At 36.5% G+C, this 13,546-nt stretch overlaps 1 protein-coding gene across 1 annotated transcript in view; it reads left to right on the top strand.

Moving 5' to 3' along the window:
- DNAH12 (dynein axonemal heavy chain 12) overlaps positions 1–13,546 on the top strand; it is a 235,762-nt gene that overhangs the window by 95,104 nt on the left and 127,112 nt on the right. Inside the window, exons 19-23 of the mRNA XM_082412044.1 lie at positions 1,512–1,697; positions 2,322–2,522; positions 5,472–5,666; positions 12,533–12,654; positions 12,749–13,031. Coding sequence (XP_082268170.1) covers positions 1,512–1,697; positions 2,322–2,522; positions 5,472–5,666; positions 12,533–12,654; positions 12,749–13,031 — 987 coding nt within the window. The remainder of the gene's footprint in view (positions 1–1,511; positions 1,698–2,321; positions 2,523–5,471; positions 5,667–12,532; positions 12,655–12,748; positions 13,032–13,546) is intronic.

Genomic DNA, 13,546 nt, shown 5'->3' with positions numbered 1-13,546 from the left:
CAAGATCCCCAAAATGGCTACCACCAGCATCTCCATCCCCAGGAGGAGTCCCAGAGGCCTCCTGCCTCTCTGGTAGGCTCTCCAAGAGCAGCAAGTGGGTCTGACACAGGTGACTTTCAAACTACTGCCTTTTTGCTGGGACTTGGACCATGTGAGATTTTGCTGTGCCCTTTAAGAGTGGAGTCTTTTTCCTATAGCCCTCCATCTCCCCTGAATGGAATCCCCACTGGTTTTCAAAGCCAGACGTTCTGGGGGCTTGTCTTCCCAGTGCAAGACCTCCAGGATGGGGAGGCCAACATGGGTCTCAGACCTCTTGCTCCTCAGAGAGGACCTCTGCAGTGGTGACGTCCTTTTCATTTGTGTGTCACCAACCTTAGAGTTTGGCTCCTGACAAGATTGCATCTCCACTTCCCTACCCATCTTATTGTCACTCCTTCTTTATATCTGTCATTGTGGAAAATCTTTTCTGCTAGTCTTCAGGTCATTCTCATAGATAGTTGCTGTATAAAGTAATTGTAATTTTGTGCTGTGCTCATAGGAGGAGGTGAATTCAGGATCTTGCAACTCTGGCATCTTGATCCCCCTCCTCCCCCATATCTTTTTTTTTTTTTTTAAAGTTTAATTTTTATTTATTTATTTATTTATTTATGGCTGTGTTGGGTCTTCGTTTCTGTGCGAGGGCTTTCTCTAGTTGTGGCAAGTGGGGGCCACTCTTCATCGTGGTGGGCAGGCCTCCCATTATCGCGGCCTCTCCTGTTGCGGAGCACAGGCTCCAGACGCGCAGGCTCAGTAATTGTGGCTCACGGGCCTAGTTGCTCCGTGGCATGTGGGATCTTCCCAGACCAGGGCTCGAACCCGTGTCCCCTGCATTGGCAGGCAGATTCTCAACCACTGCGCCACCAGGGAAGCCCCATATCTTTTATTTATTTATATTATCTCAGTGGCTGAGACACTCAATACAGTGTTGATTAGAAGTATTAATAATGGGTATACTTATCTTGTTCCTGATTTTAAAGGAAATGTTCTAATGTCAGTATCGAAAGTGATGAACTAAGTGTTTTTGGTGAATATTTAATTTTTATTTCCACACAGTTACATTTTGGCATTTTGTTGCAGGCTTTTCCCCATTTATGTTTTGTGTGTGTATTTATAACTATATATTATATTATGTTGTGTTATACTATATTTTTCTCCATATAATATATAGAATAAACTTAACTTTGTATTTCCATAATAATAATATAACAGTTTTAATTACTGTAGTTTTATCATATACTTTAATATCTTATAGAACATTTATAACCCTCCTTTTTCTTACTCTTATAGTTTTCCTGGCTATTTCTACATGTTTATTTGTGCAGATGAACTTTAGAATAATTTTGTTACTTTTTCTCCCCTTCCAAATCTAATCGGGATTTTGATTGGACTCATTAAGTATATTACCTAATTTCAAGTGTATGTGTATGGAACTCAAATGAGTGACTCATTATTGTTTCTATTTTCACCATTAGGAATACATCCCTACTGTCTCCATCCTATGCAATCCAGGAATGAGAACACGTCACTGGAAGCAGTTATCAGAAATTGTAGGCTATGACTTAACTCCAGATTCTGGAACTACAATGAGGAAGGTTTTAAAATTAAACCTTACACCATACTTGGAAAAATTTGAAATTATAAGTGCAGGTGCAAGCAAGGTAAATATGAAGATCAACTGAACTACTTTATTTGATGAGTTTGTTAATCAAATAATCATAGTTTTTGTTGTGGTTGAATGTGTAGTACTGGCTAGCAGTGGGAGGAGATGGGGTTAAGTGGTAGAAGACCACTCTTATTTTTCCCCACAAAGTGTCTGCTTCTCTATGATTTCCTTGTCCTGAATCCAGAGTAGAAATGGTTCCTTTGACCTCTTGTTAATTCTGCCACATTCTGATATGCATGGATGATATGCTAGTCTTGATATATAATTGTTCCATTAAGAATGGAAATAGATGCATGTGTGTGTGGCATGTGATGTGTGTGTATTACAACAGAGTAAGTATGGCCGTCTAGTGTTCTCAAAATACACTGAAAACATCTTCAGACTATAGACTGCAGAAAAGCCACTTCAGGGAAAATCCATCAGGTCTTTCATTCTGCTGTCTATTTTAATACTGACAGCAGTAGTTTTCAGAGCAAGTGAATTTTTAAAAACTACATTGTCATTTTCCATAGGAATTTTTTAATTGTTAAAAAACTTTTCTAACTTACAGACAGTTGCAGATTATCTTACAAAAATTGCTGTGTAATGCACCAAATTCCTTCTTCTTTTTCTCATTTAGGAATTTTCATTAGAGAAATCCATGCATACAATGATGGGAACTTGGGATGATATTGCTTTTCATATAAGTCTATATCGTGATACTGGAGTCTGTATTCTTTCTTCAGTAGACGAGATTCAGGCTCTCCTTGATGATCAAATTATAAAAACTCAGACAATGAGAGGCTCACCTTTCATCAAACCATTTGAAAAGGAGATCAAGGTATGTTAAATATGATAGTCAACTCCTGGTCATTTATAGAAACTGCAATCTTATTACATATTTGCTCTTGTGAAAATAAGTCAGTTTGTTGGATAGCTTTGGTGAAATATAGAAACAGATAACTTAAAATTAATGTGAAAATATATAGAACAGATGAGCCATTAACTCTAATGATTTTTAAAAGAACAAATGATATTTTTATTAAGAAAAATCTTCTCCAATGACAGTGATAGATTTGGAAGGAAAACGGTATTATTTAATCTAACTGTAGACAGCCTAGACCCTGTTTCATGCTATATTCTTTATTTTTTTCCACTTTACTGAGTATTTTATTGACATAAGCTTTGACCGAGAAGCATAAAGTTTTCAAAATGTCTTTTCTTATAGGCAGAAAATCAATCTGGTTATTTTAATAAATATAATTGTGCAAAATGGTAGGCTGAGCAGTTAAAGAATATCTGCTGTCATTATTTAGTGGATATGGGGCAGGAAAATGGTGTTGAACAGGGAGGAGAAAAGAAGAAACAAATTTTCAACACTGGTAATGCTATAAGGAAATGGTATTAAAGTGAAAGAACCAATATAATAATTTTGAGTTTATGCAGGAGTGTTACGTTATAAAACAAAATAGACTTTGGACATTTCTTATTTTTTTTACACAATTCAATAGCAGATAAGACAAAACATGAATTTTACACTCTGAATTAAAAGAAATATTTTCTTCAAAGGGCAATGAATAAATTCTCATTTAAAGATTGTTTCAAGTTGATGCTAATCTTTCTTTTTTTTTTAACATCTTTATTGGATATAATTGCTTTACAATGGTGTGTTAGTTTCTGCTTTTTAACAAAGTGAATCAGCTATACATATACATATATCCCCATATCTCCTCCCTCTTGTGTCTCCTTCCCACCCTCCCTATCCCACCCCTCTAGGTGGTCACAAAGCACCGAGCTGATCTCCCTGTGCTATGCAGCTGCTTCCCACTAGCTATCTATTTTACATTTGGTAGTGTATATATGTCCATGCCACTCCCTCACTTCGTCCCAGCTTACCCTTCCCCCTCCCCGTGTCCTCAAGTCCATTCTCTGTGTCTGTGTCTTTATTCCTGTCCTGCCCCTGGGTTCTTCAGAATCATTTTTTCTTTTCTTTTTTTTTTAGATTCCATATATATGTGTTAGCATACAGTATTTGTTTTTCTCTTTCTGACTTACTTCACTCTGTATGACAGTCTCTAGGTCCATCCACCTCACTACAAATAACTCAATTTCATTTCTCTTTATGGCTGAGTAATATTCCATTGTATATATGTGCCACATCTTCTTTATGCATTCATCTGTCAGTGGACACTGAGGTTGCTTCCATGTCCTGGCTATTGTAAATAGAGCTGCAGTGAACATTGTGGTACATGACTCTTTTTGAATTATGGTTTTCTCAGGGTATATGCCCAGTAGTGGGATTGCTGGGTCGTATGGTAGTTCTACTTTTAGTTTTTTAAGGAACCTCCATACTGTTCTCCATAGTGGCTGTATCAATTTACATTCCCACCAACAGTTCATGCTATATTCTCATAACTTGTAGTGAAGTTCTATATACTGTACTTTATATTTGGGAACAAATAGCTTGAGGGTCTTTTAGAATAATTAATGAAATATTGTCCACTTGACAAAAACAAATGATATTTGAGACTGTAAGATTATTTAATGTCCTTATAGTTGATGTGGGTAAGTGCACAAAGCAAATAAATTATAATAACTAATAGTTTTATAGGTAGTATCAAAATTCAAACTGGAGACTATATAAAATGGGGAAAAGATCAACAACAAATGGATTTTCCCCCTGATATTTATTGACTTCTAAATGTGTGCCAGATACTACTCTAGGGGGTTTACATTTATTAACCCATATAATCCCCATAGCAGACCCTCAAGGTAGGCATTGTTATTATTAGTAGTCATAGTTAAGGGAACCAAGGCATAGAGGGATAGGTAAGTTACCCAAGTTCACACAGCTAATAAACGACAAACCTGGAATTCAAAAAAGGCAGTTTGGTTTTAATTTAAGCATAAATAGTGTATTTATAGGACATCTTGGCTTTCAATATTTGGAGAAGACAAAGAGTTGTGTTCTTCCAAAAAGACATAAAGCTGCACATTTTCCCTTAAATCAGGCTGACCTACCCTCTCCTGGTAAGATGTTATGCTTTTGCTGATATTTCTTGTTTAACAAAGGAGAATTTACAAGACAAGTTTGAAACCTCTCTTAGAGCTTTTAAAACAAAAATATGAGGCCAATCTCTTGATATATAGGACCTTAGGCCATATATTTAAGCAACAAAGAGCTTATATGAATGATCTTTGGCTAATGAAATACCTTATGGATTCTAGGAGATCTGTGACAATAAGGAAGACTCTTTCCCCCAAATGCATTGATGTAGAGCACGGTTTCTCAACCTGGCTCTAATGACATTTGGGGCTAGATAATTCTTTGTTGTGGGGGCTGTCCTGTATATTGTAGGAAGTTTAGCAGCGTCCACGGCCTCTACCCACTAGATATTAGTAGAACTGTCACCCCACCAGTTGTGACAAATGAAAATGCCTCCAGACATTGTCAAATGTCCTTTGGGGTGGGGACAAAATAACCCCTAGGTTGATAGCTACTGGTGGAGCAGGATGTATTCCTGTATGCTTTTTGGACATGGGACAGTTCACCTAGAGATTAGGAAATTGTTCTAAATAACTACAGTCATTTGCAATTGTGAGTTCCAATGATTTAGGAAAACTTCAGACCTCCTAGAGTTTTTCAAAGCCCATGTGAGACACTATAAGTGACTTTGAGCTGTTTTGCATTGATTCAAAAATAACAATAAATTTAAAATACATATTCCTTGCTATGATTTATGGGTTTTCTTTAATAACTGGAACTTAGTATACTATGCTTTTCATTAAGGCCTGGGAGGACCGTTTGATTCGAATACAAGAAACAACTGATGAATGGTTAAAAGTACAAGCTCAATGGCTGTACTTGGAGCCCATTTTTTGTTCTGAGGATATCATGCAACAGATGCCAGAAGAAGGGCATCAGTTTCAGACAGTAGACAGACATTGGAGGGATATCATGAAGTTTTGTACAAAAGATCCAAAGGTGAAGTGTTTGTTTTCTCTGTTTCAAATAAAGGGGAACCTTTATTTTTGGCGATTACAGAAAGCATTTGGCTTTTTTTCCAAGTACAAAAATAAAACCTGCTCATTGTATACAAACTGGAAAGCTCAGAAAAATATAAGAAAGCATAGATAATTTTACTTTTCAATTCATAAGATACACTACTCATAACTCTTTAATATGTATAGTGGAGCTGCTTCAAACATTCATTTAACTCACTTGGCTTCTACTATGTATACTCAGTGATCCCTCTTATAAAAATAAATAGTAAAATAAAATAAAATGAAGAAAGCAAGAGGGTGGGAGAGAGAGAGAGACAGAGAGACAGAGAGACAGAGAGACAGAGAATGAATACAAACGAATGAGTACTGCATGTGATTCACCTGAGTTTCTACTCAATGACTGTATATGCTTGGGGGTGATGGGAAAAAAGAGTCAGCAATTCTCTCAGTTGGTTTCACTTGCTATGTGTCTCTTCTAGTGAGTATAGCACCTTGTTGAGTGTGATTTTAATGTTGAAAGACAGACCATGTATTTTTCATACACATAGTATACAAAGTTCATAGATATATATATCCACTTTTTAATCTGGTATTCAACTTAAGAAATAATGATTTGTTTCAATGCTGGATGAAAAAGTAGCTGTGCTGGGGACTTCCCTGGCTGCACAGTGGTTAAGAATCTGCCTGCCAGTGCAGGGGACACGGGTTGGATCCCTGGTCCAGGAAGATCCCATATGCTGCGAAGCAGTTAAGCCGGTGCACCACAACTACTGAGCCTGTACTCTAGAGCCTGCGAGCCACAACTACGGAAACCTGCACGCCTGGAGCCTGAGTTCCACAACAAGAGAATCCCCTGCTCGCCACCCACGCACAGCAACGAAGACCCAATGCAGCAAAAAAAAAAAGGAAAACTAGCTGTGCTGAACTGTTGAGAGTCAATAGTACTGAAATTTATGAGTTTCAAGGATTTCCTTTACATGTTGACTTTAGAACCATTGTAAGACATTATTTCTCATAGAACAGAAGTCAGCAGTTTTTTCCTGCAAAGGGCCACATGGTAAATATTTTAGGCTTTGTGAGACGTACAGTGTTTTTTGTAACTACTCAGTTCTGCTGTTGTTGCAGTAAGAAAGCAGCCAAAGACAATATGTAACTGCATGGATGTGTCCGTGCTACATCAAAACTGTTTATGGACAACTGACATTTTCATGTACCATGAAATGTTATTCTTCTTTTAATTTTTGAACCTTTTAAAAGTGTAAAAATAATTCTTACCTTGATGGCCATGTAAAAACTGGCAGCATGCAGAAGCAAGAAGAGCTACAATCCTGCAGCCTGTGGAACAAAAACCACATTCACAGAAAGATAGACAAGATGAAAAGGCAGAAGGACTATGTAACAGACGAAGGAACAAGATAAAACCCCAGAAAAACAACTAAATGAAATGGAGATAGGCAATCTTCCAGTAAAAGAATTCAGAATAATGATAGTGAAGATGATCCAGGACCTCGGAAAAAGAATGGAGGCAAAGATCGAGAAGATTCAAGAAATGTTTAACAAAGATCTAGAAGAATTAAAGAACAAACAAACAGAGATGAACAATACAATAACTGAAATGAAAACTACACTAGAAGGAATCAATAGCAGAATAACTGAGGCAGAGGAATGGATAAGTGACCTGGAAGACAGAATGGTGGAATTCACGGCTGCAGAACCGAATAAAGAAAAAAGAATGAAAAGAAATGAAGACAGCCTAAGAGACCTATGGGACAACATTAAACGCAACAACATTCACATTATAGGGGTCCCAGAAGGAGAAGAGAGAAAGGACCCCAGAAAATATTTGAAGAGATTATAATTGAAAACTTCCCTAACATGGGAAAGGAAATAGCCACCCAAGTCCAGGAAGCACAGAGAGTCCCATACAGGATAAACCTAAGGAGAAACACGCTGAGACACATAGTAATCAAATTGGCAAAAATTAAAGACAAAGAAAAATTATTGAAAGCAGCAAGGAAAAAACGACAAGTAACATACAGGGGAACTCCCATAAGGTTAACAGCTGATTTCTCAGAAGAAACTCTACAAGCCAGAAGGGAGTGGCATGATATACTTAAAGTGATGAAAGGGAAGAACCTACAACCAAGATTACTGTACCCAGCAAGGATCTCATTCAGATTTGATGGAGAAATCAAAAGCTTTAGAGACAAGCAAAAGCTAAGAGAATTCAGCACCACCAAACCAGCTCTACAAAAAATGCTAAAGAAACTTCCCTAAGTGGGAAACACAAGAGAAGGAAAGGACCTACAAACCCAAACCCAAACCCAAACAATTAAGAAAATGGTAATAGGAACATACATATCGATAATTACCATAAATGTGAATGGATTAAATGCTCCAACCAAAAGACACAGGCTTGCTGAATGGATACAAAAACAAGACCCATATATGTGCTGTCTACAAGAGACCCACTTCAGACCTAGGGACACATACAGACTGAAAGTGAGGGGATGGAAAAAGATATTCCATGCAAATGAAATCAAAAGAAAGCTGGAGTAGCAATACTCCTATCAGATAAAATAGACTTTAAAATAAAGAATGTTACAAGAGACAAGGAAGGACACTACTTAACGATCAAGGGATCAATCCAAGAAGAAGATATAACAATTATAAATATATATGCACCCAACATAGGAGCACCTCAATACATAAGGCAACTGCTAACAGCTCTAAAAGAGGAAATCAACAGTAACACAATAATAGGGGGGACTTTAATACCTCACGTAGACCAATGCACAGATCATCCAAACAGAAAATTAACAAGGAAACACAAGCTTTAAATGACACAATAGACCAGATAGATTTAATTGATATTTATAGGACATTCCATCCAAAAACAGCAGACTACACTTTCTTCTCAAGTGCGCATGGAACATTCTCCAGGATATATCACATCCTGGGTCACAAATCAAGCCTCAGTAAATTTAAGAAAATTGAAATCATATCAAGCATCTTTTCTGACCACAACGCTATGAGATTAGAAATCAATGACAGGGGAAAAAATGAAAAAAACACAAACACATGGAGGCTAAACAATACGTTACTAAATAACCAAGAGATCACTGAAGAAATCAAAGAGGAAATCAAAAAATACCTAGAGACAAATGACAATGAAAATACGACGATCCAAAACCTATGGGATGCAGCAAAAACAGTTCTAAGAGGGAAGTTTATAGCTATACAAGCCTACCTCAAGAAACAAGAAAAATCTCAAATAAGCAATGTAACCTTACACCTAAAGGAACTACAGAAAGAAGACCAAACAAAACCCAAAGTTAGCAGAAGGAAAGAAATCATGAAGATCAGAGCAGAAATAAATGAAATAGAAACAAAGAAAACAATAACAAATATCAATAAAACTAAAAGCTGGTTCTTTGAGAAGATAAACAAAATTGATAAACCTTTAGCCAGACTCATCAAGAAAAAGAGGGAGAGGACTCAAATCAATAAAATTAGAAATGAAAAAGGAGAAGTTATAACAGACACCGCAGAAATACAAAGCATCCTAAGAGACTACTACAAGCAACTCTATGCCAATAAAATGGACAACCTGGAAGAAATGGACAAATTCTTAGAAAGGTATAACCTTCCACGACTGAACCAGGAAGAAACAGAAAATATGAACAGACCAATCACAAGTAATGAAATTGAAACTGTGATTAAAAATCTTCCAACAAACAAAAATCCAGGACCAGTTGGCTTCACAGGTGAATTCTATCGAACATTTAGAGAAGAGTTAACACCCATCCTTCTCAAACTCTTCCAAAAAATTGCAGAGGAAGGAACACTCCCAAACTCATTCTACGAGGCCACCATCACCCTGATACCAAAGCCAGACAAAGATACTACAAAAAAAGAAAATTACAGACCAATATCACTGATGAATATAGATGCAAAAATCCTGAACAAAATACCAGCAAACAGAATCCAACAACACATTAAACGGCTCATACACCATGATCAAGTGGGATTTTTCCCAGAGATGCAAGGATTCTTCAATATACACAAATCAATCAATGTGATGCACCATATTAACAAATTGAAGAATAAAAACCATATGATCATCTCAATAGATGCAGAAAAAGCTTCTGACAAAATTCAACACCCATTTATGATAAAAACTCTCCAGAAAGTGGGCATACAGGGAACCTATGTCAACAAAATAAAGGCCATATACGACAAACCCACAGCAAACATCACTCTCAATGGTGAAAAACTGAAAGTATTTCCTCTAAGATCAGGAACAAGACAAGGACGTCCACTCTCACCACTATTATTCAACATAGTTTTGGAAGTCCTAGCCATGGCAATCAGAGAAGAAAAAGAAATAAAAGGAATACAAATTAGAAAAGAAGAAGTAAAACTGTCACTGTTTGCAGATGACATGATACTGTACATAGAGAATCCTAAAGATGTCATCAGAAAACTACTAGAGCTAATCAGTGAATCTGGTAAAGTTGCAGGATACAAAATTAATGCACAGAAATCTCTTGCATTCCTATACACTAATGATGAAAAATCTGAAAGAGAAATTAAGGAAACACTCCCATTTACCACTGCAACAAAAAGAATAAGATACCTGGGAATAAACCTACCTAGGGAGACAAAAGACCTGTATGCAGAAAACTATAAGACTCTGACGAAAGAAATTAAAGATGATACCAACAGATGGAGAGATATACCATGTTCTTGGATTGGAAGAATCAACATGTGAAAATGACTATACTACCCAAAGCAATCTACAGATTCAATGCAATCCCTATCAAATTACCAATGGCATCTTTTACAGAACTAGAACAAAAAATCTTAAAATTTGTATGGAGACACAAAAGACCCCGAATAGCCAAAGCGGTCTTGAGGGAAAAAAACGGAGCTGGAGGAATCAGATTCCCTGACTTCAGGCTATACTACAAAGCTACAGTAATCAAGATAATATGGTACTGGCACAAAAACAGAAATATAGATCAATAGAACAGGACAGAAAGCCCAGAGATAAACCCACGTACCTATGGTCAACTAATCTATGACAAAGGAGGCAAGGATATACAGTGGAGAAAAGACAGTCTTTTCAATAAGTGGTGCTGGGAAAACTGGACAGCTACATGTAAAAGAATGAAATTAGAACACTCCCTAATATCATACACAAAAATAAACTCAAAATGGGTTCGAGACCTAAATGTAAGACTGGGCACTATAAAACTCTTAGGGGAAAACATAGGAAGAACACTCTTTAACATAAATCACAGCAAGATCCTTTTTGATCCATCTCCTAGAATAATGGAAATAAAAACAAAAATAAACACATGGGGCCTAATGAAACTTAAAAACTTTTGCACAGCAAAGGAAACCGTAAACAAGACGAAAAGACAACCCTCAGAATGGGAGAAAATATTTGCAAATGAATCATCAGACAAAGGATTGATCTCCAAAATGTATAAACAGCTCATGGAGCTCAATATTAAAAAAACAAACGACCCAATCCAAAAATGGGCAGAAGACCTAAATAGACATTTCTCCAAAGAAGACATACAGATGGCCAAGAAGCACATGAAAATCTGCTCAACATCACTAATTATTAGAGAAATGCAAATCAAAACTACAATGAGGTATCACCTCACACCAGTTATAATGGGCATCATCAGAAAATCTACAAACAACAAATGCTGGAGACGGTGTGGAGAAAAGGGAACCCTCTTACACTGTTGGTGGGAATGTAAATTGATATAGCCACCATGGAGAACAGTATGGAGGTTCCTTAAAAACTAAAAATAGAATTACCATATGACCCAGCAACCCCACTACTGGGCATATACCCAGAGAAAACCATAATTCAAAAAGACACATGCACCCCAATGTTCATTGCAGCACTATTCACGATAGCCAGGACATGGAAGCAACCTAAATGCCCATCGACAGACGAATGGATAAAGAAGATGTGGTACATATATACAATGGAATATTACTCAGCCATAAAAAGGAACAAAATTGGGTGATTTGTAGAGACGTAGATGCATCTAGAGACTGTCATACAGAGTGAAGGAAGTCAGAAAGAAAAAAACAAATATCGTATATTAACGCATATACGTGGAACCTAAAAAATGGTACAGATGAATCGGTTTGCAGAGCAGAAATTGAGACACAGATGTAGAGAACAAACGAATGGACATCAAGGGGGGAAAGTGGTGGGGGTGGGGGTGGGGGTGGGATGAATTGGGAGATTGGGATTGACATGTATACACTGATGTGTATAAAATGGATGACTGATAAGAAAAAAAAAACATTAAAAAAAGAAAACACTGGCAGCACAGTGTATACAGATATCAAAGCATCAAGTTATATGTCTTAAATATATACAATTTTTATTTGTCAGTTATACCTCATAAAAGCTGAAAAACAAGAACAACAAAAAAGAAACTGGTAGCAGACTGGATTTAGCTCATGGGATGTAGTTTGCCAACTCATACCATAGATTGTTTATAGTTGGCAGTTGTTAATGCAAAAATTAAATCACACACCAACCTAGCAGACTCTTCCCACATCATTCAAAACAATGTAGGAGAAATGAAAATATGCATGACAATCATAATTTCTCATTTATAACTAGCATCTTTGGATAAGAATATTTGTGATTTATTGAATTCTAATAGTTTTACATTATAAAAAATTTCCTGACAATTTTCATAAACGTTTTGACACCTTAACATTTTTGACATATAAGTTAATGTTTAGGTCTTATCATAATATCTGATATATAAGTGCTGACCTGAACGAATTGGTCTCTTTTAGGTTCTTGCTGTTACTTCTTTAACAGGTTTACTGGAAAAACTGCAGAACTGCAATGAACTTTTGGAGAAAATTATGAAAGGCCTTAATGCATATCTTGAAAAAAAACGACTTTTCTTCCCTCGGTATGATGGATAATCAATTGTGCTATAATTAAAGCATTTTCTGATGTGTGATAGATTATAACTAAAACTTTTGTATTTGCATGTTTTTCCCTAGTTTTTTCTTCTTATCTAATGACGAAATGTTAGAGATTTTGTCAGAGACCAAAGATCCACTTAGAGTTCAGCCTCATTTAAAAAAATGCTTTGAGGGCATCGCTAAATTGGAGTTCCTTCCCAATCTGGACATTAAAGCCATGTATAGCTCTGAAGGTGAGCGAGTGGAGCTGATTGCACTTATTTCCACGTCTGCAGCGCGAGGTGCTGTGGAAAAGTGGCTCATTCAAGTAGAAGATTTGATGCTCCGGAGTATTCATGATGTGATCGCTGCAGCCAGGCTGGTATGTTTCCTAGGATTTAATGTATATCCTATATTCTGTAAATGCTTTCTTTTAGGAGGTTTTGAAAGGGTACCAGTAAATGAACACTTAAGGTCTTACTATTTTAAGCCATTTATTATTTTCTTTACTCTTTGTTCCTAACATTATTATTAAAATAATAATAGTAGTAAGAATTGATAATAATATGTGATTAAGTGCTACAAAAGAAAAAAGGTGTTATGAGAAAGAATAATAAGGTGTATATAATTTAGAATGGGGGAGGTGGGTTGCTAGTGATAGGCTCTTAGAGAAAGTAAAATTGAAACTGAGACCCAAAGGATAAGTAGGAATTAACCAGATAAATAGCAAATGGGAGAGCACCTAAGTATCCTGTGTAAAGCCCCTGAGATAAGAAAGAACCTCAGACATGGGTGTTAAATGCATGATCTAGTTTACTTATTGCTATTTACACTCAAACAATTACTTAAAAACTCAAAACGAGATGAACAAACATTAACGGAGGATCTATAATATTT

The sequence above is a fragment of the Balaenoptera physalus genome (assembly GCF_965194825.1).
Source record: "Balaenoptera physalus genome assembly, chromosome: 11".
Classification (NCBI taxonomy): domain Eukaryota; kingdom Metazoa; phylum Chordata; class Mammalia; order Artiodactyla; family Balaenopteridae; genus Balaenoptera; species Balaenoptera physalus.
The sequence above is the reverse complement of the archived record's forward strand: the minus strand, read 5'-3'. Positions and strand labels throughout refer to the sequence as shown.